Source organism: Aphelocoma coerulescens (assembly GCF_041296385.1).
Source record: "Aphelocoma coerulescens isolate FSJ_1873_10779 chromosome W unlocalized genomic scaffold, UR_Acoe_1.0 ChrW_unloc_scaf_1, whole genome shotgun sequence".
Lineage (NCBI taxonomy): Eukaryota > Metazoa > Chordata > Aves > Passeriformes > Corvidae > Aphelocoma > Aphelocoma coerulescens.
The window spans coordinates 16,685,576-16,712,606 of NW_027184080.1; the positions used below are offsets into that span (position 1 = coordinate 16,685,576).

General features: G+C 42.3%; 1 protein-coding gene across 1 annotated transcript in view; it reads left to right on the top strand.

The window, feature by feature from the left end:
• The window catches only part of LOC138102747 (Golgi phosphoprotein 3), a 125,791-nt gene extending 122,207 nt beyond the window's left edge, over window positions 1-3,584 (top strand). Inside the window, exon 4 of the mRNA XM_069000498.1 lies at window positions 568-3,584. Within this exon, the coding sequence (XP_068856599.1) occupies window positions 568-992 (425 nt within the window). The 3' untranslated portion in view covers window positions 993-3,584. The remainder of the gene's footprint in view (window positions 1-567) is intronic.
• The last annotated feature ends 23,447 nt before the right edge of the window (window positions 3,585-27,031 follow it).

Consider the following 27,031-nt stretch of genomic DNA (forward strand, 5'->3'; position numbering starts at 1 on the left):
AAAATTTTTATTGAAACATCAAAGCCTGTGCCCAACATGTGCCTGTGTGCAATGCACACACCTTCACCCACACAGCGCATGTTACTGTTTCATCTGGTAGGGGCAGGAAGGGAGCGAAGAATGTAAACATGAAGAAATAGAGAAGTGAGTAGGACATATAGTGTAGATGTTGCTTATCTCTGTGGTAAAAAGAATGGCAATGACACTTCTTCCAGCTTCTGAATTGATAAAAGCCTGGAAGTAGACAAATGGACAAGATTGGAGGAGATGCTTATTTTTGTTTATAACTTTCTTCATAGCTGTGTGTGGTGTTTTGTTTGGGGAGGTTGTGGGGTTTTTCCTTTCCCTTCAGTACAAGAGTGGTTATTTGTCATATCCCTAATCAAGACATGGCTTAGTAGCATTTTGTCCAAACTTTAAATACTGACATGAGCACAATATGTCAGTGTAATAGTCAGCTATATTAATTTGACAGCTCATTCTGCAGCAGGCAGGGGGGAGAATCACTGTAATAATACAGCTTAAACTTTGCCTGACTCTTGGCTTTTTTCTTTTTTTTTTTTTTAGGTGAAACATGGAACCCATTGAAGTTGCATTACCAATTGCGAAATGTCCGTGAACGGTTAGCGAAAAATCTAGTGGAAAAAGGTGTACTGACCACAGAAAAACAAAACTTCCTTCTTTTTGACATGACTACACACCCTCTCACCAACAGCAATATCAAACAACGCCTCATTAAGAAGGTTCAAGAAGCAGTTCTTGACAAATGGGTGAACGACCCTCATCGCATGGAGAAGCGCTTGCTAGCACTTGTTTATTTAGCCCACGCCTCAGATGTTCTGGAGAATGCTTTTGCCCCCCTTCTGGATGAGCAGTATGATTTAGCCACAAAGAGAGTGCGGCAACTTCTGGATTTAGACCCTGAGGTTGAATGTATGAAAGCCAACATGAATGAGGTTCTATGGGCTGTTGTAGCAGCGTTCACTAAATAACTGCATTCAGACTGAAGTGTTCTCTCTTCTTTCATGTAAACCAGTTGTTTCTCTTTTATTGACTATTCATGTTTTCTGTAATTTGTACCTTCTCACATGATGAATCAACTCTTGTTTAATAGAAATTATGTGGTGAATTCCCTCCTTCTCTATCTGTATACAGGATTCTGCTGGTACAAGAGACCTTCCCATTTAAAAACAAAAGAAAAAGGTTTTACTGCCATATTGGCATTCTAATTCCTATTCAGTTTGGAGTTATCTGAAATACTTTGTTTAGTCTATTTTTCATCTTACTGTTATTGAAGTGGTTTAACATGGAAAATACCTCAAGAAGGAAATGTGCATGCAGTTGGATCACTAGTTTCAGCTGACACAGATGTGTGCATGCATCAATGCTTCTGCAGTACAACTCCTAACAGATTGAAGAAGGGCCTTTTAAAATCACCAAAGCTTCATGTTGAAGTATCTGTCAGGACATTTTATATACAGATGTTGTTTCAATGATATCTAACAAAATTACTTTAACAGCAAAAATGCCATTAAGCAGCTTTTTCAATAGTTCCTGTAAAATGCCCCATAAATTTTACTTTTCATGAAAGTCTCTTGCTTATTTATGTTTACATTAAAATTATATCTGAGTCATAAGGCTAGAGTTGAAAGGTCCAGTTTTTTCATAAACCCATTTTGGGATGGGATGCATTCCATTATATTGTATATATAGTTCAAATTGTAAATTAACAACTGCCCCATCTTAGTATTTTGCTAGTTTTACACCTGGTGCCCCTAATATGTCATCAGCCATTTGATGGAAAAAAAGGCCTCCTATAAAGAGCATGTATGTGAAAGCTGTTTGTTTCCAGCATTTACAGAGTTTGCCATCCAGGTATCCTAAGTCTATGCATTGTCTTTGATAATTACCATATAGAAAGAGACCACTTTCTATCATCATATCATCATTTGTACTTTTTTTTCCTTCTCTTCTTTTCTCCTCCTATATGGAAGAGGCTTGTGACTAGTACAGTTCTTGACTGCAGTTTTTGTTTGTTTGTATACAAATTAATATTTGTCGCAAACCTTTCAATCTATTTTACACTTTAAAAACAAAAAGTCAGTTCTAGTAGGTGTTGCATGTAAATGGTTAGCAAGTAATGACCGCAGTTCAGATGATTAAAATTTCTGTAATGGGATGCTGTGCTATATTTTAATTTTTTATATAAAATTATGCTGATTAGCACACTATTGTAAAATATATATATAAGACTTTGTCTTTTAAAAAAATGTATTGCCTCTTTGCCACTGCTTGTTATCTCCCATTTGTTTCACAGTGCAAATATGCATTGAACAAATTAAGCATTGATCTATGTATTTTTTTCCTCATAACAATGAAGATTTATGGTGGGGCTTACAGGTGTCTAGAAACTTTTTTTGGTTAATATTCAGAGTAAGAATACTAGATGGTATATAACTTTAGAGTTGAAATTTAAGAGATCCCTTAGTCTATATACTAGCTTTTTACCTACAGCAAATAAACTATGATCTTAAAAGTGCCTGAAACAGAGCAAGCATGTAATTTTTTTGTTGTTGTTGCTAATTAGAAAGGTTTTATTGCTTAACTGAAAGCTTTAGTTAATATCCTTCTTAGAAAGAGAGAGTTTATATTGAGTAGATCAAACTGACCTAATCAGCAGTCACTCAGATCTGCAGAATTCATGGCTGGGACAGACTGAGTTAATTTGTGAGTGTTCAGTTGTGTCTGCCAGAGGTAGGCCTCTTCTATCTTGAGCAGAATTCTACAGCCTCATCTGTGACTGGGCGTCCAATTTTGCACTTAATTTTAAATAATTTTAAAGCTTAGGTAGTTGACTTGAAAATACAACTTAAATTCATCATACCTCTAGAACCTTTTTTAAAATAAAGATTTTTAAAATATAGTCCTTAACATTTAGTGGCACACTGTTCTTTCAGTTCTTGAATTATGTTTCTTTATAAAAATTAAAGTATAATGTAAGGTGTTTCAAACTTTGGTTTTCAAATAAAAAAAATAAACAGTGTTCTCCTAGCTGTAAGATGCTGTGTTTAAAACTTTGAGGAGCTTGGGCATGAATTTTGGACATTTTCTTTTAAACATTTTCAAAAGGTGATTACTTTAAGTGGAGGAAAAGTGAAAGTTGCTGTGTTACTCTTATATTTGAAAACTTACAGAATACTTTCTGTACTTGATAGTATATTTTAACTCTTTGCTTTCGTTGGCTCTCTCTCCTGTGATCTGTTTTCTCATTTTCTGTTGCTGTTTAAGAGAAGAGAAAATTAAATAGGCAGAAAAATCAGAAAAAAAATAGTGGAGTATTTGGGACCAAAACTTTTAAAATGGCTTTGAAAATCTAAGCTACTTGAAACATTATTCAGACTGAAAGTATCTTTCATAGTCCCTTTTCTGTCCTCTCATGTTCATTCTGTCATGTTCCTGCTGGTTTCATGTTACATGTTCATTTCATGTTCCTGCTGGTTTCATGCCACATTGTGAAAGATATTGGGGTTTTGTCACCCTTACAGACAACATGGTTTAAAATAAAGTCACTGTTCTTTAATCCCTTCCAGAGAGAGGGTGTTTGTTGTGTTGTTTTGTTTTGGGGGTTTGGTTTGTTTGTTTTTTTTCACACAAAAGACAAATGCCTACAGTATTTATCCGTTATTTTGCTTAAAGACAGAACCTCCGTCTGTGATGAGGAGAGTTTGTATTTGGTGTATCAAAGAATTTTGATGTAAGTAACAAAGGGCTTGTGAAGAGTGACAGTATCTTTTTTTCCCTTATAACACATGGCTTGTTAAGGTGAACAAAACCTGATGTTAATTTACCTTGAAACTTCTCTTTTCTTGCTTCAAAAGCAAGCAGTTGTCCATGCAGCAGAGAGGGCTTACAGCTGAGAATAATGATTTTGCCAGTTCTCTAATATAAGTGGATCTTGTTCTGGAGTCAGTGCTCTGAGGACTTTTTATCTCTTACTTAAGCTTTTCCCACAATGAGAGCATATATACAAGAACAATTTTCCCTTTTGGGCTCTCTGCTTGTTAAAAAAAATGAGCTGAATTTACTTTGCAGCTCCAGAAGCATCTTCACTATTTGGACATTTATTTTTATGGAAGTTGTAAACACTTAAATTGTTTGGAAGGTTTCTTCACTTCTATTTAATTTGATTGAGAGGGTCAAGTGGGAGAAGAAAAAGGCACAGATATACTTACAGTGTGATCATATAAATCCTGTTTACCTGACAAAGTAGACTAAAATGACTTGCCAGCCATTCAGGTGATCGAGAGGCAGTCACCAGGAAATTTGCAGGCAATTTAAAAGGCTCTAGGGAGTGTGAGTGACCCGGAGCACTGCAAACAGGAGCTTGGCACATCAGTGAGGGTGTGGCACGGCAGTTTGCTTGGCAGTTTGTACAGGAAGGGCACAGCCACCCTCCTGGTGGTGGGTTGTGTGTTAGGTGGGTGTGGTGTTTTGGCTGGTTTGGGGTTTTTTGTTGGTTTTCTTTTCCCAACTTGACTAGATCCAGCAATGGTTTACAAATAGTCAAAAGCCATTGCTGCTGCTACTAGCAAGACCAACCTGATCTCCTTTTATGACCAGGTGACCCACCTGGTGGATGAGGGGAAGGTTGTGGATGTTGTCTACCTGGACTTCAGCAAAGCCTTTGACACTGCCTCCCACAGCATTCTCCTGGAAAAGCTGGCAGCCTACAGCTTGGACAGGTGCACCCTTTGCTGGGTTAAGAACTGGCTGGATGACTAGGCCCAGAGAGTCATGGTGAATGGTGCTGCATCCAGCTGATGGCCAGTCACCAGTGATGTCCCCCAGGGACCAGTGTTGGGCCCAGTCCTGTTTAATATATTTATTGATGATCTGGATGAGGGGATTGAGTCTACCATTAGCAAATTTGCAGGTGACACCAAGTTGGGTGCGAGTGTCAATCTTTTGGAGGGTAGGAGGGCTCTGCAGAGGGGTCTGGATAGATGGGACAAATCCAACAATATGAGGTTTAACAAGACCAAGTTCCAGGTCCTGCACTTCAGTCACAACAATCCCCTTCAGCACTACAGGCTGGGTACAGAGTGGCTGGACATCAGCCAGGCAGAAAGGGACCTGGGAGTACTGATTGACAGCAGACTGAACATGAGCCAGAAGTGTGCCTATGTGGCCAAGAAGGTAAATGGCATCTTGGCCGGTATCAGGAATAGTGTGGCCAGCGGGACTAGGGAAGTTCCCCTGTACTCAGCACCGGTGAGGCCACACCTTGAGTACTGTGTCCAGTTCTGGGCCCCACAATTTAAGAAGGATTTTGAGATGCTCAAACATGTCCAGAGAAGGGCAACAAGGCTGGTGAAGGGTCTGGAACACAAGTCCTATGAGGAGCGGCTGAGGGAGCTGGGGTTGTTTAGCCTGGAGAAAGGGAGGCTCAGAGGAGACCTTATCACTCTCTACAACTCTCTGAAAGGAGGGTGTAGCCAGGTGGGGATCAGTCTTTTCTCCCAGTCAACCAGTGACAGGACAAGAGGACACAGCCTTAAGCTCGGCCAGGGGAAGTTTAAGCTGGACATTAGGAAGAAGCTTTTCACAGAAAGAGTGGTTGGGCATTGGAATGGGCTGCCCAGTGAGATGGTGGACTCATCATCCCTGGAGGTGTTTAAATAAAGACTGGATGTGGCACTTAGTGCCATGGTCTAGTTGACAAGGTGGTGTTAGGTCATAGGTTGGACTTGATGACCTCAAAGGTCTTTTCCAACTTAGTTAATTCTGTGATTCTGTGAGACACAGGTAAGAAAATACCAGTTTCAAATTATCAACTACCAAACAAATATTTCCTATTGGACAGCTGTTTTACAGATTGTAAATAATAATTGACTCACTGCAGAGAATAACTTTTCAATATAAGCAAGGTAATAAGTGATGTAGGACACCATTATTATTTTTTTATTATTATTATATATTTTCATCCAAATTGTGCTTTGCAAACTCTGGAGCAATACAAAAATGCAAACCAAAAACTAGTTCCCGTGAGTCCTATTGTAAGGACTAGGAACAAGGAAATTCAAGCATGTCAGATATGAGCAGAACAAAAAAGGAAAGAGAAAAAGAAGCAAGTAAGACACATAAGGTGATTGCCAGAATTATCTCAGAGTGTAGTGGGTTGAACCTGAGTTGATGGACAGTCTTTTAGACTAATGACACTTCTCACAATTTACATATTTAAACCACCCGGAAAGGCGAGCATTTCCTTTCGTTCCAGCTCACCTGCAGGAAGGTGGGGGGGGGGGGGGGGGGGGGGGAGGGGGGGAGCCTCCGGGCCCCGCAGGGCTGGGCTGGGGCCCCTGCCCCCTTTCCCCAATGCCGTGGCACGGACCCTGGGTTGCTGGGGGGGGGAACTGTCCCAGAGCCGCAGGCAGCTAAAACCAGCCATGGACTGCCGCACAGCTAAAACCAGCCATGGACTGCCACACAGCTAAACTCATCCGTCGCGGCTTCTTGGAACCGACGGGTCCCTCTCCTCTCCATGCGGAGCTGGCAGAGCCAACGAGAGCCGGCGTAGCGTCTTGTCTGCAGCCAGCACACTTCGTGCCAAACTGAAGAAGACACCATGCAGCCAGCAGCACAAAGGGAGCGAGGCTTTTTCCACCGTAAATCCTGAACAAGAACAGTCTTCAACATGGCGGCTTCAGAGTCAGAGAGAAAGAGAAAGTGAGTCATGTGAGAAAAAGCTGGAAATGGAGACGGGAGAAAAGAGGGCGGTGCTGCGTTTTCTCACGCATAGCTTAAAAATACTTCTTGCAGGCCGTGGTAAAAAACTGTAATGTCACAAACTCTTTGTCTCTTTAATTCATTTGAAGTACATGGGTGGATGAAAAATTCACGTGTGGCCCATGAAGATTGTGAAGTGGCTATGCCAGGCTATATAGAAGCAGTGAGAGGCTTTTAGAGACTTGTGGCGAGGAAAGCCTTTGTGTTCAGGCCAAAATAACTCATCCTTAAAAAGATTAATAACCCCATGTGATGGCCCATGTTTTGCACTGTGAAGGAACTGTTGAGATTTTTCATGGGAGAGATGTTTTACACCATAGCAGATTGTTTCTTTCCAGGCGGGTCTGCTATTGGTGGCAGTTTGGGAACCACGTGAAGCAGAAGAAAACCCTTTTTTCCTTAAGCATAAGAACGAGACTTTTCAAGAACTGCAACACTGACTAAAATCCCATGTTCTGTTACTCTTTGTGCGAGTTGAGTAAAGAGGGAAGTGCTGGAACGGGGAGGGGGGTTTGCTTTAATTTCTTGTTATTTCTTTTTACCTTTAATTCAATTAGTAATAAAACTCTTTCTTTGTACCACAACCATTTAAGTTTGAACCTGTTTTGCCTCGCAGCTCTCTAGTTTTCCTCAATCTTTTCTTATTTTCCCCTTATGAAAATAACAGATTTTGTGTGCTTGATGCTTAGCTGCATCAAACCACGACACCCATCTACAGCTTCTTCCCGAGGGGCATTGGAGGGGCAGACACTGATCTCTTCTCTCTGGTGAGCAGTGGCAGGTCTCGAGGGAATGGCATGAAGCTGTGACAGTGGAGGTTTAGGTTGGATATTAGGAAAAGATTCTTCACCCAGAGTGTGATTGGGCACTGGAATAGTGAAGTAGACCACAGGGAAGTGGTCACAGCACCAAGCCTGCCACAGTTCAAGAAGCATTTGGACAACACTCTCAGGCACATGATGTGATTCTTGGGGTGTCCTGTGAAGGGCCAGGAGTTGATGATCCTTATGGGTGCCTTCTAACTCAGGATATTCTGTGATTCTGTGATTGTAATAATGCAATATAATAATAATAGTAATGAAAGAATATTAAAAAGCCAAAGAAAGAAAAAAACAAAGAAGATATGCACAATACAATTACTCACCACCTGCATGACTGATGCCCAGCCCATCCCCAAACAGTAACTAGCCTGTCCTGGTTTGAGACAAATTCAAAGGAACGTCCGAAATGAACAGCCTCTGATAGAAGGCAGGTTATAGCCACCCCTCCCCCACCGGGTTTGGAAAGAATTCTTCCTCGGAGGAAAGTGAAAGGAAAAATATTTATTTAGCAAACACAGTGCACGCAGGCACGGGAAAAGAATAATGCTAAAGAATAAAACCTCTCGCTATGGAGAGAACCTGAGCAGATTTCAGAGTCCTTTCTGTGGGTGTAGCTTTCTCTTCTTTGGAGCTGGGTTGGCTTGGGCCCCTCCAGGACAAGGTGTAAGGTCTCCCAGATGATGTTTTGGTGCTGTTGAATAGTCCAGAAGAAAAGAAGAAGAAACCGAAGTTCCAGGAAAACTCCTTGCTTTAGCTAATGAAAAAAACTAGCTAAAAAGCAAAAGGAATGTAACTGTCTTCCCTGCTGCAGAAGCGGAGCAGACGGGCAGAAGAAGCCAGTGAGCTTATATGTTTTGAACACAGCGCAGAAGGAATTCCACCGGCTCTCCCCCCTTTCCCTTAGCTAGCTTTAAAGCTACAGAAAAGGCACAGGATTCATGTCTGAGCACAGAGCAGGCGATACGGGATACACATCATAAAGTCATCCCAAGACACAGCCCCTTCCAGCCAACTGCCCCAGTTTATATACCGAGCATGACATTCTGTCGGGGTCTCCTCCCCCTGCCATGTAGCCCTGGGAGAGGGGCCCTGGGGGGGAGGCATGGGGTTTCCCTAGCCCCTGGTCAGCCTCGTTGCCATTGGTTGTTCTGTGTTTCCCTGCACGGGCAAGGACCCTCGGTCCCGTGACTAGAACAGTTCCTCGGGAGAGCCCCGGCCATGCGGCTGGAGAAATAAACATCTCTCTGAAACATCTATCAAGAATCTGTCCATATATATGTTTCCTTTCCACGGGACTCCTTGTTTGATATGTGTGTTACAGTATCCCCACTGCAACAACATTCTATGGTATGGAGTATCCCTTTAGCCAGTTTGGGTCAGCTGTCCTGGCCATGTTCCCTCCCAGCTTCTTGTGCAGCTCCTCACTGGAAGTGCATGAGACACTGAAAAGTCCCTGACATAAGGTAAGCACTACTTAGTATTACCGCAGGCCTGGTTCCTACGGTATATCACCGTGTCCCGCAGCCATAGGGAGGAGGAGGAGAAGATCCAGCAGGCAGGAGTTGTGCAGCAAGATTGATTTATTTAATTATTTTACAAACTCTTTTATAGACTTTTTTCTTCATAGCCTAATTGGACAAAGGGCCAGCCACCCCTTGGGGGTGATTGGCTAAAATCCTAAAACATCCATTGTCAAAATATTTTTCTACTATACCATAAACAAGACTTTTCAAGGTTGCAGGTGTCTGGGTTGTTTACATTCCCTGCTACCTCTTCTGTGAGAGAGAAAAGTCTCTCACGGACTTAGAAAATAACAAGAAAATCCTCGCTAGCAGCATTTTTGTAACTACAACTTAGCAACAGCCAAAACATCAGTGTGTTATGAACATTATTTTCATACTGAATCCAAAAGACCGCACTGTACCAGCTACTGAGAAGAAAATTAACTCTATCCCAGCTGAAACCAGGACACTGTATTTGAAAAACTTATGTTACATTTAAAACTTTTAGCATAGGGCCTCTTGTCAGGTTAAAAAAACCCATTTTTTCTTCACTTAATAATGGCTCTGATGAATAACATTCAGCGATATATTTAGCAGTTTCATTTCTCAGAAACAAGCAGCAATTTCTGCATGCTTTTCACCATTTGTCATGAAATTTTAATCATCTTCATTACTTGGGTGTTTGCATACTGCAAGAATGTTACTTGTGTGAAGAACAGACACTAAAAATAGATGACCTGGTGCCCCATGACTTGAACAGGTGGCCTAAAAGTTGCCTCCAAACTGTGCACTTTGTTGTCTTGCAAACTTGAAAATGTCCTGGGGTTTCTTGTAATTCTGTTATCCTGATTCTTTCCCTATCTCTGTGTTGTGGTTTGATGCAGCTAAGCATCAAGCACACAAAATCTGTTATTTTCATAAGGGGAAAATAAGAAAAGATTGAGGAAAACTAGAGAGCTGCGAGGCAAAACAGGTTCAAACTTAAATGGTTGTGGTACAAAGAAAGAGTTTTATTACTAATTGAATTAAAGGTAAAAAGAAATAACAAGAAATTAAAGCAAACCCCCCTCCCCGTTCCAGCACTTCCCTCTTTACTCAACTCGCACAAAGAGTAACAGAACATGGGATTTTAGTCAGTGTTGCAGTTCTTGAAAAGTCTCGTTCTTATGCTTAAGGAAAAAAGGGTTTTCTTCTGCTTCACGTGGTTCCCAAACTGCCACCAATAGCAGACCCGCCTGGAAAGAAACAATCTGCTATGGTGTAAAACATCTCTCCCATGAAAAATCTCAACAGTTCCTTCACAGTGCAAAACATGGGCCATCACATGGGGTTATTAATCTTTTTAAGGATGAGTTATTTTGGCCTGAACACAAAGGCTTTCCTCGCCACAAGTCTCTAAAAGCCTCTCACTGCTTCTATATAGCCTGGCATAGGCACTTCACAATCTTCATGGGCCACATGTGAATTTTTCATCCACCCATGTACTTCAAATGAATTAAAGAGACAAAGAGTTTGTGTGTTGGGGTTTTAGGAGCTCTCCTGGTTTTTTTCTTCTGTTAAAGGAATTTCCCCCATACATGTTGCTAGGGGAACAAATGGCTGGATACTTAAGAAAAACAAAAGAGCTGGCTACTTTTTTTGTTTCACCTGGGTGTGTGGGCAGTCAGTCTCCAGCGTTTGGACAGAGAGGGAGGCTGCTTTCTTCGGTGCTTTTTCCTTCTGCTGGAGAAGCCCTGGGATCAAAAACCTGCCCCGCTGGGAGCCGGGTTGTGGCCGCCCTGCCCTGCCATTGCTTCGAGCCTTCGCTATGTTGTAGCCCTGCTCGCCCTGCCTGCCCAGACCTCCGGGGGGTTCCCTGTTTGGATACATCGCGTCTGCCACCAGGGATTTGTGCCCGTCCCTGCCGTTCCAGCCTGCCATTCCAGCCTGCTGTTCCAGCCTGCTTTTCCCAAGGGTCCGGCCGGACACCAGGATCGGCTGCCCAGGGGTTTGTGAAGCTTTTTTGTTCCATCCCTTCCCAGGATCCCAGGCCACCAGTGCCGCGTGCTCCCCGAGCTTGCTCCAGAGCTCCCCCTGCAGGCACGGGGGAACCATCGCACCTGCCCTGCTCACCGGGAGCCGCCATTGCCCCTGCTGGCTGTGAGTGGAACTGCACCCGAGGGGAAAGGGCCTGACAGTCGAGAAGGCTGGGACTGGGTTTCTGATTGTTTGCTGTTACTGCCATAGTTATTGTTGTTTATTTGACTGGTTATACACATATAGATATATAATAGTAAAGAACTGTTATTCCTATTTCCCACATCTTTGCCTAAAAGCCCTTTGATTTCAAAATTATAATAACTCGGCGGGAAGGGGGGTTGCATCTGCCATTCCAAGGGGGGCTCCTGCCTTCCTTAGCAGACACCTGCCTTTCAAACCAAGATAAACTGTTATTCCTATTTTCCACATCTTTGCCTAAAAGCCCCCTGATTTCAAAATTATAATAACTCGGAGGGAAGGGGGGTCGCATCTGCCATTCCAAGGGGGGCTCCTGCCTTCCTTAGCAGACACCTGTCTTTCAAACCAAGACATTGTGATATTACAGTTTCTTACCACAGCATGCAAGTTTTTTTAAGCTACGCATGAGAAACGCGGCACCACCCTCTTTTCTCCCGTCGCCATTTCCAGCTTTTTCTCACATGACTCACTTTTTCTTTCTCTCTGACTCTGAAGCCGCCATGTTGAAGACTGTTCTTGTTCAGGCTTTATGGTGGAGAAAACCTCGCTCCCTTTGTGCTGCTGGCTGCATGGTGTCTTCTTCCATTCAGCACGACGTGTGCTGGCTGCAAGAAGGAGGCTCTGCCGGCTCTGCCAGCTCCGCATGGAGAGGAGAGGGACCCGTCGGTCCCAAGAAGCCGCGACGGATGAGTTTAGCTGTGCGGCAGTCCATGGCTGGTTTTAGCTGCCTGTGGCTCTGGGACAGTTCCCCCCCAGCAAGCCAGGGTCTGTGCCATGGCATTGGGGAAAGATAGGAGGGGGAGGGGATGGCATGGGCCCCGGCCCGGGGGGCCCAGAGGCTCGGAGCCCCGCCAACCTTCCCGCAGGCGAGCTGGAACGAAAGGAAAGTCTCGCCTTTCCGAGCACTTTAAATATGTAAATTGTGAGAAGCGTCATTAATCTAAAAGACTGTCCATCAACTCAGGTTCAACTCACTACATTGGGGGTGAAGTCTGACCTCAGTCTCCTCTTCTCTAGGCTGAACAAGCCAAGTGACTTTAGCCACTTGGTCCTGGGTTGCAGTGTATTCTATTACCATCCTCATGAGCTGTTGAAATCAGGTGGGGCAGTGTTTCCTTGCCTCCTCCCCCCAGACTATCTTGCTGTTAATGACCCATCATTGTCCTGCTGCATGACTCAGAGATAACTCCCTCCGGACTATCTTCTGTTAATGAGCCTAATCAACACTTGGCCTCATGACTCATTACCCCATTGTGAGATGCTCCACCCACAGGGAGGAACCAAGCATCCCATCGTGGATATAATCTGAGACTCTGAACACAAGAGACAACCCTTTCCACTGGATTTCCAGAGGACAGGAGCCCCACAGCCACCACTGGACCTTCTGAGGAAGAGCAGACCCTTTTTCTACAGGATCACCGCTTCAGAGGACTTCAGCCACCATTCTACCAGACTGCTACCACCACCCTGCCTAACAGGGACTCAGATTGCATCTTGTATCTTGACTCTGTCAGTTTGAACCAGTGTTTTCTTTTAGTTTTTTTTTTTCTTTTCTTTAATTTCCCCCATTAAATTGTTATTCTGACTTGGTGCCTCCCACTGGTTTGTTTTTCATACTTGTACACACTCCTTTTATGGCTTCCTCTCTACGCTCTTCACCATCTTTGTAGCCCTCCTCTGGATTCTCTCTAATAGCTTTATATCTTTCTTATATTGAGGCACCCAAAACTGCACACAATACTTGAGGTGAGGCCACACCAGTGCAGAGTAGAGTGGGACAATCCCCTCCCTTGACTGTGTGGCAATGCTGTGCCTGATGCATGCCAGGACACAGTTGGCCCTCCTGGCAGCCAGGGCACACTGCTGACTCATATTCAACTTGCCATTGACCAGGTCCCTCCCCACAGCTGCTCTCCAGCCTTTTGTTCCCCACTCTGTCTGTACATCCAAGGTTGCCCTGTCCCAGATGAAGAATCTGGTACTTGCCCTTGTTAAACTTCATATGATTGGTGATTTCCCAGCCCTCTAATTTGTCAAGGTCTCTGTGCAGGGCCTCTTTGCCTTTGAGAGAGTCAACAGCTCCTCCCAATTTTATATCATCTGCAAATTACTTAGTATTCCTTCAAGTCCTACATTTAAGTCGTTTATAAAGATGTTGAAGAGCACTGAGCCTAAGATGGAGCCCTGCTCCATAATATAATATAATATAATATAATATAATATAATATAATATAATATAATACAATACAATACAATACAATATAATATAGTCTTAGGTTACAATGTAAGATGTAACCAAAAGTATGTATTCTATCACCATCTGTTAAAACCAGGTGGGGCAGTGTTCTTTATCTCTTCTATGACACATCCCTGATTACTCCCTCCAGAAGGATATCTTTCTGTTAATGGGCCATCTAGCCTCACTGCATGACTCATAAAATTACATCATCCCATTGTGAGATGCTCCACCCAGGGGGAGGAAGCAAGCATTCCTACCTGGATATAATCTGAGGTTTGGAACACCACAGTCAGTGTTGCCTTTCCCTGGTCTTAAAATTAAGAACCAATCACGGTTTAAGGGAAAAGGGGTTTTTACCTCAGTATTTATTTAAGGATCCTTAAGGTGCACCACTTTGTCCAGGTGGAATGCACCAGAATGCACACTGAAATGCACACACACCCACGATAGATCGCGTGTACAATTTATAGGCCTTGCAAATTTGCATATCGATCAAAGATTCCCCAATGAGAGGCTCAAATGAACCCCCCCATCCTGAGGAATCCCCCGGTGGATGGGCCTATCTTAGTTTACAGGACGTTCTAGGGAAGACCTTGGTTTCTCAGGATAGCATAGGGCTTTCTGGCTTCCAACTGCAAGGCCTCCAGGATGTTTGGTCTCCTGGTTTAATGGAATATTGGGTCTAAGCTATCAGATTTAAGGAATTACAAGTATGCATGCTAAAAGCACTGGGGATACATAAAAGCTATATAAAAGGGCATATAAAAGGTATATATATATAAAAAGGGCAAAAAAATCATCATGGCATCATCAGCCCTACCAACTGGATTCCTGACATGCTCACAGCTTGCTCAGTCATTCAGCTCACTGTTATAAGCCTTAGAAAGCCCCAAGCTGCCTAGAGAGATGGCACGGGCAATCCAGCGACTTGGTGGCTCCGAAATGCAGCAAGTGATAGCTGTAAAGCCAATGTCAATAGCAGAAGCAAAGAGGTAGAAATACAGCTCAAGCTTGTGCTTCAATCCTGTTTGTTTTATTCCCCCCTGTCCCGAGAAAGGGACAGGAGCCGTTGTTAACAGGCGAGCCAAGGCAAGACAGGGTGGAGCCCGCTCAGCTCATCTTTTATTCGGGGGAAGGGAAAGGGGAGAACTAGGGGTGGACCCGGGGTAATCAGCCAATCGGACTCTGTTTCGGTGGAGTCTGAGTTACTTTCAGTTTTACCCACGCTTAGAACAAAGGGGAATCAGAGCACATGGTTGAAACAAGTCTGGACTTGCCTGGCCAGTCCCAGGCTGGGCTGCACCTCAGGGGCAGACAGCAACAGATTCCCAGAGGACAAGAGCTACCACTGGACCTTCAGGTGAAGACCAGACCCTTCCACAGGATCACCACTTCAACAGAACCACTTCATCTCAACTGCTACCACCACCCTGACTAACAAGGTGTCAGGTTGTATCCTGACTCTGTCAGTGTTCTTGTACTATTGCATTTATTTTAATTTTCCTATTAAATTAGAATTCTGACTTGCAATTTCCCACTGGTTTGTTTTCAAACTAGTACAAATATATAAAATATTATTATAATATTTTACTTTGTTTCAACTATTAAACTGTTCTTATCTGAACTGATGAGTTTTGGTTTTTCTCTTCCCTGATTCCTCTCCCTATCCCACAGGCAGGGGGAGCGAAGGAGTGGCTGCGTGGTTGTTGTCTGGGGTTAAACCATGACATACAGGAACAAAGAAGTCAGTATCTACACCAATATCTCAAGAACAATGTGAAAAATAATAATAGATTAATATTACACAGCCCGCAGACAACAAATATGAGAAACAGGAAAAAAACCTCAGTGTCTTAAGGAGTAACCCAAAAGTTTGAGCCTAAAAACATATACAGCTGTGGGTAATTTGTTAACTTGAAAGTCATGCACGTGGCAATATCCAAACAGGTTTAATTGGTATCCTCAGTGCACTGATAAAAGCTCAGTCTCCTGCTGAATACCAGGACTTGTCAGGACATAGAATACTTTGAGATAAATTGAAGTGGTACAAGAGACATTCTGTTAAATGCAGGGGCAAGAGTCAACTAAATTTATCCTAAAAAGCAGAACAAAGTTATAGCATAAAAATTCTCCATAAAGGTTTTATTGTTATGAAGTGTCTCACACCCACCATGAAAATTATATCACAGAATCACGGAATGGGTAAGGTTAAAAGGGACCACAGTGGGTCATTTGGTCCAACCTCCCTACTCAAGCAGGGTCATACCAGAGCACATGGCACAGGATTGCATCCAGATGGTTCTTGAATATCTCCAGTGAGGGAGACTCCACAATCTCTCTGGACAATCTGTTCCAGTGCTCGGTAACCCACACAGGAAAGAAGTTCTTCCTCATATTCAGGTAGAACTTCCTGTGCATCAGTTTCTGCCTGTTGCCTCTTGTCCCATTGGTTGCCACTGATGCCATGATGATTTTTTGCCTTTTCTTTTATACCTCTTTAATACCTTTTTACAACTTCTGTATTCTTAGTGCATTTTGTGCAGATGGCCCTTGTCTGCTCCTGCCGTGAGCCAAAGGACAGCTGAGCTCCTCCTGAAAATGCAGGGTTGCGACTAGAAGGTCTGCTTACCCCTGGATCTGGCAGCCGGGCAGAGAGGGTCCCATCTGGGGTGCCAGATGAATCGTGCCGCAACCGGGCCAGGAGACACTTCAGAGACAGAGTCAGAGAAGCGGGTATTTGCTTTATTAGGCACACCGGGTGTGTGGGGATCGCTCCTCCAAACACACACACCTGGTGCTCTCTACAACAGAGTATTAAGGGTTAAATTATGAATATTCATCACATTCCTTGGGACAGGCGTGGTTATACAAATTATTTCTCGGAAGTCATTAGTATCATTAGCATACGGGTCACGCACGTGCTGTGTGTCCTGGTTGTCGCGCTGAGGAAGGTTCCTCTTCTTCCTCGGGGGTCTTTCTGATGAAGATCAGTAGTCTTCTTCACAGTGCACTTTTCACCTTTCCCCCTGGGCATGCGTAGTCCTTTGAGGAATGATTCAGCAGTCTCTGGGATAATCCTTGTCCCCTCTATCTTGACAAGATTAGAGTGAATTCGGCTTCTTAGGTTTTGTAATTAACATCTGCTGTCTGAACTAACATTTGCTGTCTCCCAATAGTTAACTTGCGCTTACATGAGTTAGTAATTGACTGCCCTTTCCTCAATCCCCCCTTTTCTTTGGTTATTTGTAATTCTTTACAAATCTTGCATGTCTTTAAAGCAAGAACCCTTCTCTATCTTATTTCTAAGTTTGTGCTTGTGCCACTGGGCATAAGCATCGCGATTCCAAGTACATAGTATCATACAACAGTAACTACTAATACAAACACTAAGTAACAATGCAATAACACAAATAGCTATTACAAACAATTGTTTAAGCCAGGATAAGTTGGGTAACCATGCTGTAAGTTTGTCCCATACCACTTTAAACCTTCAAGAAGTGTCATCTAAAGTGATCTGATGCAATGTTCGCTTTGGATAAATAATTTTAACAGTTTTCTGGGTATGACTATGAGACCCTTTATCCTAGCCCACCCATCTGTGCTTATTTGTTTCTTGTCTTCTTGTATGCAATTTAAATCATCAGTGTCGTATGGTGGGGTTTTTTTCATCCATAAGGATGCTAGAAGGAATTAAAGCTAGGGCTTGGATCTGAACCCCACTGGCTACTGCTTTTGCTGTTTTGTCTGCCATAGCATTTCCCAGTTCAGGGATAGTGTTACCCTGGGAGTGTCCCTTACAATGCATTATAGCCACTTTTGAAGGTTTTACCACTGCTTCCAGTAACTGTACGATTTCAGTAGCATGCTTGATTTCTTTCTTCTGTGAGGTTAATAAACCCCTTTCTTTCCAGATAGCCCCGTGAGTGTGTACCACCCCAAAAGCATACCTTGAATCAGTCTAAATGTGGATAGGTTTTCCTTTGGCCAATGCCAAGGCTCGAGTTAGGGCTATTATTTCAGCCTTTTGAGCTGATGTCCCCACAGGTAACGGTTTTGCCTCAATGACAGCGTCTGTGGTTTTAACTGCATACCCAGCGAGCTGCTTACCATTCTTGACATAACTGTTCCCATCAGTGAACCAGTTTTCCGCATTTTCTAGAGGAGAGTCCTTTAGGTCTGGGTGGCTGGAGTAAACTGCCTCCATGGTTTCGATGCAGTCGTGCTGTATGGGCTCCTCAGTAGCCTTGCCCTGGAGGTAAGCTGCTGGATTGAAGATGTTAGTTGCTTGGATACTCACATTTTCTGATTCTGCTAGGACAGCCTGGTATTTGAGAAAGCGAGATGGGGTTAACCAGTGATTTCCTTTCTGTGTGAGCACTGCTGACACTGTGTGAGAGTCAAAAACAGTTCTCTGCTGTCCCAGTGTGAGCTTGCGAGCTTCTTCTATGTTCAGGATCACAGCTGCCACTGCACTCAGGCAGGTGGGCCATCCTTGGCTGACCACATCCAGCTGCTTGGAGAAATAAGCCACTGGCCTTCTGTATGGTCCCAGCTTCTGTGCCAAAAGTCCCAGCGCCAGTCCTTATCTCTCATGTAAAAACAACAGAAAAGGTTTAGTGACATCTGGTATGCCCAATGCTGGAGCTTGCATCAACTCACGTTTCAGAGTTACAAATGCATTATTAGTTTCTGGTGTCCAGCATAGGTGAGTTCCCCCAGTCTCTTTTAGGAGTTGGTATAAAGGTTTCACAATGAGTCCATAGTTGTAGATCCATAATCTACACCATCCTGTCATTCCCAGAAAAGTTCTCCGTTCTTTGGTTGTAGTTGGCTGGGGCATTTGACAAATTGCCTCTTTCCTGTTGTCTCCTAAGGCTCTCTCCCCTCCTGCCAGTTCATACCCCAGATATGTAACTTTCTGGAGGACTAGCTGAGCCTTTTCAGGAGAGACCCTATATCTACTTAGTCCCAAAAAATTTAAAAGACTTACAGTCCAGTTCTTGCAGTCTTCACGGGTCCTTGTTATTAGTAGGTCATCAGTGTACTGCAGAAATGTACCTTCTCCAAGTGGCGGCGTCCAGGCTTCCAGTTCTTGGGATAATTGACCTCTAAATATCGTGGGGGTATTTTTGAATTCTTGTGGCAATACAGTCCATGTAAGTCTGCTTTTTCTCCCTGTTCTGGGGTTTTCCCATTCAAAGGCAAGAATTTCCTGACTGCTTTCAGCTAATGGCAGACAAAAGAAAGCATCTTTTAAATCTAAAACTGAAAACCACATCCAGTCACTTTGTAATTTTGTGAGTAAAGTGTAAGGATTGGCTACTATGGGATGTAGTGTTTTTGATATTGTATTTATCGCTCTTAAGTCTTGAACTAATTGATCCATTTGGCTTTTGTACTGGTAGAATTGGGGTATTGTAAGGAGATCTACACTCTCTCAACAACTTCTGATCAATAAATTTAGTAATTATTAGTTCTATTCCTACTTGTGCTTCATGCCTTAGTGGATATTGTTTAACTGACACTGGTTGTGCCCCTTCCAGTAGTTCAATAATCACTGGGGGAGCCCGTTTTGATCTCCCTGGAATTTCAATATCTCATACTAATGGGATCACTTGATTTGTTATTTTACTATCTATGGGTATTTTTCTTTTTTCAGTCTTGTTTGTTTGGTCGGTTGATTTTTTTTTCCTAGGCCTGAGTTGATCAAAGAATGGGTTTTCCCTTTATCTAATCTCAGTGGTTTAACTTACAGTTTAAAGTCCTGGTCAGGTATCTTCAGGAGGCTTCTTTGGTTGTAGCTTCTTTATACAGTTTTTGTTATAATAATATTCTTACTCTGTTGTATAATTCTATACATTATGAAGGATTAGTTTTTATGATACAAAACTAACACACAAAACATTTCCATACAAAATGTTCTCATGCAAACATATCTTTATGTCAGGGCTATGCTCTGTTTTCTAGGAGACAGATTATAGCACTCTTATCATTTAATCTTGACACAAACTACAAACTGTGGCTTTATTTTTGGTGGGATTAAAAATGAAATGGATTCTCTTTCAAACTTAGTTTTGGTTTTGGTTTTTTTTAATTTTAGTGAATAAATTGCCTTCATCACATTCTGCACCTACAACTGAGATTGCAGAATGTGCTATAAATAGGAGGGGTGAGGAATAGTTAAAATAAATCCTCTTAAGACATATGGCATGAGATTGAACAGCACTTTAGTTTGAGAGCTGCTAGAAGGCTTTTCTGTATCCCTCCTTGTTTTAGGAAGGGGGATTCAATCATTTCTCACGTAGCATTTGCTTGTGTTTTGTCAAGATTCTTTAATTCACTAATTAGAAAATTCAAAAAAATTATCCAGATTATAATAATTTGGAAGTCTTCTGAGGCAGAACTGGGAAGGTTAGAACATATTTGTAGGATGTCAAATATGTATAAATTCTTATACCAACTCTCAGGATAATATTGGTTGAGACAAATTATACATCTATAAGACCTTAGCCACACCATTTTTCAGTAAAAAGACAAAAGAAGTTAGACAAAAATCAAACTCAAGAATATGTAGAATGCTTTAACTTCTATTTGATCTCTCACTAAGTCACTTGCAATGAAAACACAAACAAATTACAAACATTAACCAACTGACAATGCAAGCAATTATGGTGACACTTTATATTTCATTGGTTTTCACACAGCTCCATCTCATGTGTTGGTAGATTCCTATAAAAGAAAAGTGAAAATTTGGCCCACTAGACTGATTATTAAAAAAGAAGTAAAACTTTTTGGGGCTAACACAAAGTGACCGTGAAGCAAGGGTTATCACATTTAGGTGTGATTTTGCTGCTAGCAGTTTCCTTGCTCTCACACTGCTTTCTTTATCTTTGATGTCGGGACATTTGACATTGCTAGAAAAGAGAAAAGAAACAAACTTCCCCCCCAGAAAATATGAAAAATATGTCTGAGTGAAACAAGAGTTTAATTGCATTAACTTATTCAAGTGGAGTTTTAGTTTTTATTCTATGAAGTGCTTGTTTCACCACTTTTGTTGTCTTCCACAGGTTTTCAGTGGGTTTCTTCCAATTGATTCTTCGGTGGAGGGAGTGAGACTGCTTTTAAAAGTTTTGCAAGAGTTGCAGTCTATGAATCAGGCATTTGAGTTGCTTTTTTTTTTTTCAGGGTTTTAGTAGGCTTCTGCTTTTCACTCTGGAGCAGTTCGCCTTATCAGTTTGTTCCTTTTGTTCTAGTGGTTTTCCTTTTGGACAAGATCAAGTTCAGCAGCAAGCAATGCTACTGCCTTCTCTTTTTTTTTTTTTTTTTTTTTAATAACCAATCACATTTTTAGTAATCAATTATCTTTTAGTAACCAATTGTTTCTTATCTCAATTTTTTTTAAGGAAGGACAGCAAAACATTTTCCCCATAGGTTTGTCTACAGCCCCCGCAGACAAGGCTGCATGACAAATACCTGGGTCTGCACAGGGACAACACCATCTCCACAAGGCTGCAGCTGCAGAATTGGCTGCAGGATTAGAATCTGCCAATTCTAGTTCTCCACAATAAACCACAGACTGGTGGCGGGGGAGGGGGGTCCCCACAAGATAGGAGCTCCGGATTCGCCTCAGGACTGAATCCTGCCAATTTTGGCTTTTCACAACAAAACACAAAAGGCACAGGGGCACGGGTCCCCTCCAAACAGGAGCCTTTCAGCTCTGCACAAGCATTACATAACAGGAGCCTTACAGCTCCACACAAAACACCAAGCAGAAAAGGGAACTAAAAACCCGAATCTATTAATCACAATGTCCACAATTCTTAGAACGACTGCCATCACCTTTGCCATTGCTTTTGCCTTTTCCTCATCTCTTCTTACATACACTTGCTGTACTTTTCTAACCAGTTCTTCTCAAATTTCTCACTATTCTCTGCCACTCTCCCCTTACTCTAACATTATCTGCACCTTCATTTTCTGCCAAGTTCTTTATTCCTGCTCTTTCTAGTCTGATACCAAGCTCTTTCCTCTGGCAGCTTGGACACCACCCACTCCATCTAGTAGAAGTACAATGCCACTTTCTCTTACAATTAATACATGCACACAAGTACAAGCTTCACAACTGTTTTCATACACTAAACACGGGATTTCAAAAGGGAAATCAGATGGAGCTATATCAGAAAGGCATTGGGGGTCTGGATGTTTTCAATTCAATAGCTAAAATCTTTCTCCTCTAAAATCCCCCCCCCCCCCCCCCCCCCCCCCCTTTGGATAGTAAGGTTGAATTCTAAACCAACGGTTTATATGATTTATACTCATTCACTCTTTGCCAAACGCTTCTCTTTTCTCTGGCCAAGCCCGTCGCTGGGGTACGGAACCGCAGATAGAGCTCCTCACTTGCTTTGTACTTTGACAGCACGTCTCATCCACTCTCACTCACACAGCAGCAGAATAGCAACAGACAAAACAAAAATAGCAGTACAATAGCGCATGACAGTGGGGTCCAACCCCTTAAAGGTACCTTTCACAGTGGGGTCCAACCCCTGGGGGTCCAACCCCTTTAAAAGTCGGGGTCCAACCCCTTAAAAGTACTTTTCCTCTTGCCCAGGACTAATTTTGGGAGACCCAGTCTTCCTCGGGACTTTCAACCCACCCTCAGGGACTCGAACCCTGGACCTGCAGGTATTTCTGTGTTTAAAAGGAATAGCAAATACCTTAATTTGGTGCAGATGGCCCTTGTCTGCTCCTGCCGTGAGCCAAAGGACAGCTGAGCTCCTCCTGAAAATGCAGGGTTGCGACTAGAAGGTCTGCTTACCCCTGGATCTGGCAGCCGGGCAGAGAGGGTCCCATCTGGGGTGCCAGATGAATCGTGCCGCAACCGGGCCAGGAGACACTTCAGAGACAGAGTCAGAGAAGCGGGTATTTGCTTTATTAGGCACACCGGGTGTGTGGGGATCGCTCCTCCAAACACACACACCTGGTGCTCTCTACAACAGAGTATTAAGGGTTAAATTATGAATATTCATCACATTCCTTGGGACAGGCGTGGTTATACAAATTATTTCTCGGAAGTCATTAGTATCATTAGCATACGGGTCACGCACGTGCTGTGTGTCCTGGTTGTCGCGCTGAGGAAGGTTCCTCTTCTTCCTCGGGGGTCTTTCTGATGAAGATCAGTAGTCTTCTTCACAGTGCACTTTTCACCTTTCCCCCTGGGCATGCGTAGTCCTTTGAGGAATGATTCAGCAGTCTCTGGGATAATCCTTGTCCCCTCTATCTTGACAAGATTAGAGTGAATTCGGCTTCTTAGGTTTTGTAATTAACATCTGCTGTCTGAACTAACATTTGCTGTCTCCCAATAGTTAACTTGCGCTTACATGAGTTAGTAATTGACTGCCCTTTCCTCAATCCCCCCTTTTCTTTGGTTATTTGTAATTCTTTACAAATCTTGCATGTCTTTAAAGCAAGAACCCTTCTCTATCTTATTTCTAAGTTTGTGCTTGTGCCACTGGGCATAAGCATCGCGATTCCAAGTACATAGTATCATACAACAGTAACTACTAATACAAACACTAAGTAACAATGCAATAACACAAATAGCTATTACAAACAATTGTTTAAGCCAGGATAAGTTGGGTAACCATGCTGTAAGTTTGTCCCATACCACTTTAAACCTTCAAGAAGTGTCATCTAAAGTGATCTGATGCAATGTTCGCTTTGGATAAATAATTTTAACAGTTTTCTGGGTATGACTATGAGACCCTTTATCCTAGCCCACCCATCTGTGCTTGTTTCTTGTCTTCTTGTATGCAATTTAAATCATCAGTGTCGTATGGTGGGGTTTTTTTCATCCATAAGGATGCTAGAAGGAATTAAAGCTAGGGCTTGGATCTGAACCCCACTGGCTACTGCTTTTGCTGTTTTGTCTGCCATAGCATTTCCCAGTTCAGGGATAGTGTTACCCTGGGAGTGTCCCTTACAATGCATTATAGCCACTTTTGAAGGTTTTACCACTGCTTCCAGTAACTGTACGATTTCAGTAGCATGCTTGATTTCTTTCTTCTGTGAGGTTAATAAACCCCTTTCTTTCCAGATAGCCCCGTGAGTGTGTACCACCCCAAAAGCATACCTTGAATCAGTCTAAATGTGGATAGGTTTTCCTTTGGCCAATGCCAAGGCTCGAGTTAGGGCTATTATTTCAGCCTTTTGAGCTGATGTCCCCACAGGTAACGGTTTTGCCTCAATGACAGCGTCTGTGGTTTTAACTGCATACCCAGCGAGCTGCTTACCATTCTTGACATAACTGTTCCCATCAGTGAACCAGTTTTCCGCATTTTCTAGAGGAGAGTCCTTTAGGTCTGGGTGGCTGGAGTAAACTGCCTCCATGGTTTCGATGCAGTCGTGCTGTATGGGCTCCTCAGTAGCCTTGCCCTGGAGGTAAGCTGCTGGATTGAAGATGTTAGTTGCTTGGATACTCACATTTTCTGATTCTGCTAGGACAGCCTGGTATTTGAGAAAGCGAGATGGGGTTAACCAGTGATTTCCTTTCTGTGTGAGCACTGCTGACACTGTGTGAGAGTCAAAAACAGTTCTCTGCTGTCCCAGTGTGAGCTTGCGAGCTTCTTCTATGTTCAGGATCACAGCTGCCACTGCACTCAGGCAGGTGGGCCATCCTTGGCTGACCACATCCAGCTGCTTGGAGAAATAAGCCACTGGCCTTCTGTATGGTCCCAGCTTCTGTGCCAAAAGTCCCAGCGCCAGTCCTTATCTCTCATGTAAAAACAACAGAAAAGGTTTAGTGACATCTGGTATGCCCAATGCTGGAGCTTGCATCAACTCACGTTTCAGAGTTACAAATGCATTATTAGTTTCTGGTGTCCAGCATAGGTGAGTTCCCCCAGTCTCTTTTAGGAGTTGGTATAAAGGTTTCACAATGAGTCCATAGTTGTAGATCCATAATCTACACCATCCTGTCATTCCCAGAAAAGTTCTCCGTTCTTTGGTTGTAGTTGGCTGGGGCATTTGACAAATTGCCTCTTTCCTGTTGTCTCCTAAGGCTCTCTCCCCTCCTGCCAGTTCATACCCCAGATATGTAACTTTCTGGAGGACTAGCTGAGCCTTTTCAGGAGAGACCCTATATCTACTTAGTCCCAAAAAATTTAAAAGACTTACAGTCCAGTTCTTGCAGTCTTCACGGGTCCTTGTTATTAGTAGGTCATCAGTGTACTGCAGAAATGTACCTTCTCCAAGTGGCGGCGTCCAGGCTTCCAGTTCTTGGGATAATTGACCTCTAAATATCGTGGGGGTATTTTTGAATTCTTGTGGCAATACAGTCCATGTAAGTCTGCTTTTTCTCCCTGTTCTGGGGTTTTCCCATTCAAAGGCAAGAATTTCCTGACTGCTTTCAGCTAATGGCAGACAAAAGAAAGCATCTTTTAAATCTAAAACTGAAAACCACATCCAGTCACTTTGTAATTTTGTGAGTAAAGTGTAAGGATTGGCTACTATGGGATGTAGTGTTTTTGATATTGTATTTATCGCTCTTAAGTCTTGAACTAATTGATCCATTTGGCTTTTGTACTGGTAGAATTGGGGTATTGTAAGGAGATCTACACTCTCTCAACAACTTCTGATCAATAAATTTAGTAATTATTAGTTCTATTCCTACTTGTGCTTCATGCCTTAGTGGATATTGTTTAACTGACACTGGTTGTGCCCCTTCCAGTAGTTCAATAATCACTGGGGGAGCCCGTTTTGATCTCCCTGGAATTTCAATATCTCATACTAATGGGATCACTTGATTTGTTATTTTACTATCTATGGGTATTTTTCTTTTTTCAGTCTTGTTTGTTTGGTCGGTTGATTTTTTTTTCCTAGGCCTGAGTTGATCAAAGAATGGGTTTTCCCTTTATCTAATCTCAGTGGTTTAACTTACAGTTTAAAGTCCTGGTCAGGTATCTTCAGGAGGCTTCTTTGGTTGTAGCTTCTTTATACAGTTTTTGTTATAATAATATTCTTACTCTGTTGTATAATTCTATACATTATGAAGGATTAGTTTTTATGATACAAAACTAACACACAAAACATTTCCATACAAAATGTTCTCATGCAAACATATCTTTATGTCAGGGCTATGCTCTGTTTTCTAGGAGACAGATTATAGCACTCTTATCATTTAATCTTGACACAAACTACAAACTGTGGCTTTATTTTTGGTGGGATTAAAAATGAAATGGATTCTCTTTCAAACTTAGTTTTGGTTTTGGTTTTTTTTAATTTTAGTGAATAAATTGCCTTCATCACATTCTGCACCTACAACTGAGATTGCAGAATGTGCTATAAATAGGAGGGGTGAGGAATAGTTAAAATAAATCCTCTTAAGACATATGGCATGAGATTGAACAGCACTTTAGTTTGAGAGCTGCTAGAAGGCTTTTCTGTATCCCTCCTTGTTTTAGGAAGGGGGATTCAATCATTTCTCACGTAGCATTTGCTTGTGTTTTGTCAAGATTCTTTAATTCACTAATTAGAAAATTCAAAAAAATTATCCAGATTATAATAATTTGGAAGTCTTCTGAGGCAGAACTGGGAAGGTTAGAACATATTTGTAGGATGTCAAATATGTATAAATTCTTATACCAACTCTCAGGATAATATTGGTTGAGACAAATTATACATCTATAAGACCTTAGCCACACCATTTTTCAGTAAAAAGACAAAAGAAGTTAGACAAAAATCAAACTCAAGAATATGTAGAATGCTTTAACTTCTATTTGATCTCTCACTAAGTCACTTGCAATGAAAACACAAACAAATTACAAACATTAACCAACTGACAATGCAAGCAATTATGGTGACACTTTATATTTCATTGGTTTTCACACAGCTCCATCTCATGTGTTGGTAGATTCCTATAAAAGAAAAGTGAAAATTTGGCCCACTAGACTGATTATTAAAAAAGAAGTAAAACTTTTTGGGGCTAACACAAAGTGACCGTGAAGCAAGGGTTATCACATTTAGGTGTGATTTTGCTGCTAGCAGTTTCCTTGCTCTCACACTGCTTTCTTTATCTTTGATGTCGGGACATTTGACATTGCTAGAAAAGAGAAAAGAAACAAACTTCCCCCCCAGAAAATATGAAAAATATGTCTGAGTGAAACAAGAGTTTAATTGCATTAACTTATTCAAGTGGAGTTTTAGTTTTTATTCTATGAAGTGCTTGTTTCACCACTTTTGTTGTCTTCCACAGGTTTTCAGTGGGTTTCTTCCAATTGATTCTTCGGTGGAGGGAGTGAGACTGCTTTTAAAAGTTTTGCAAGAGTTGCAGTCTATGAATCAGGCATTTGAGTTGCTTTTTTTTTTTTCAGGGTTTTAGTAGGCTTCTGCTTTTCACTCTGGAGCAGTTCGCCTTATCAGTTTGTTCCTTTTGTTCTAGTGGTTTTCCTTTTGGACAAGATCAAGTTCAGCAG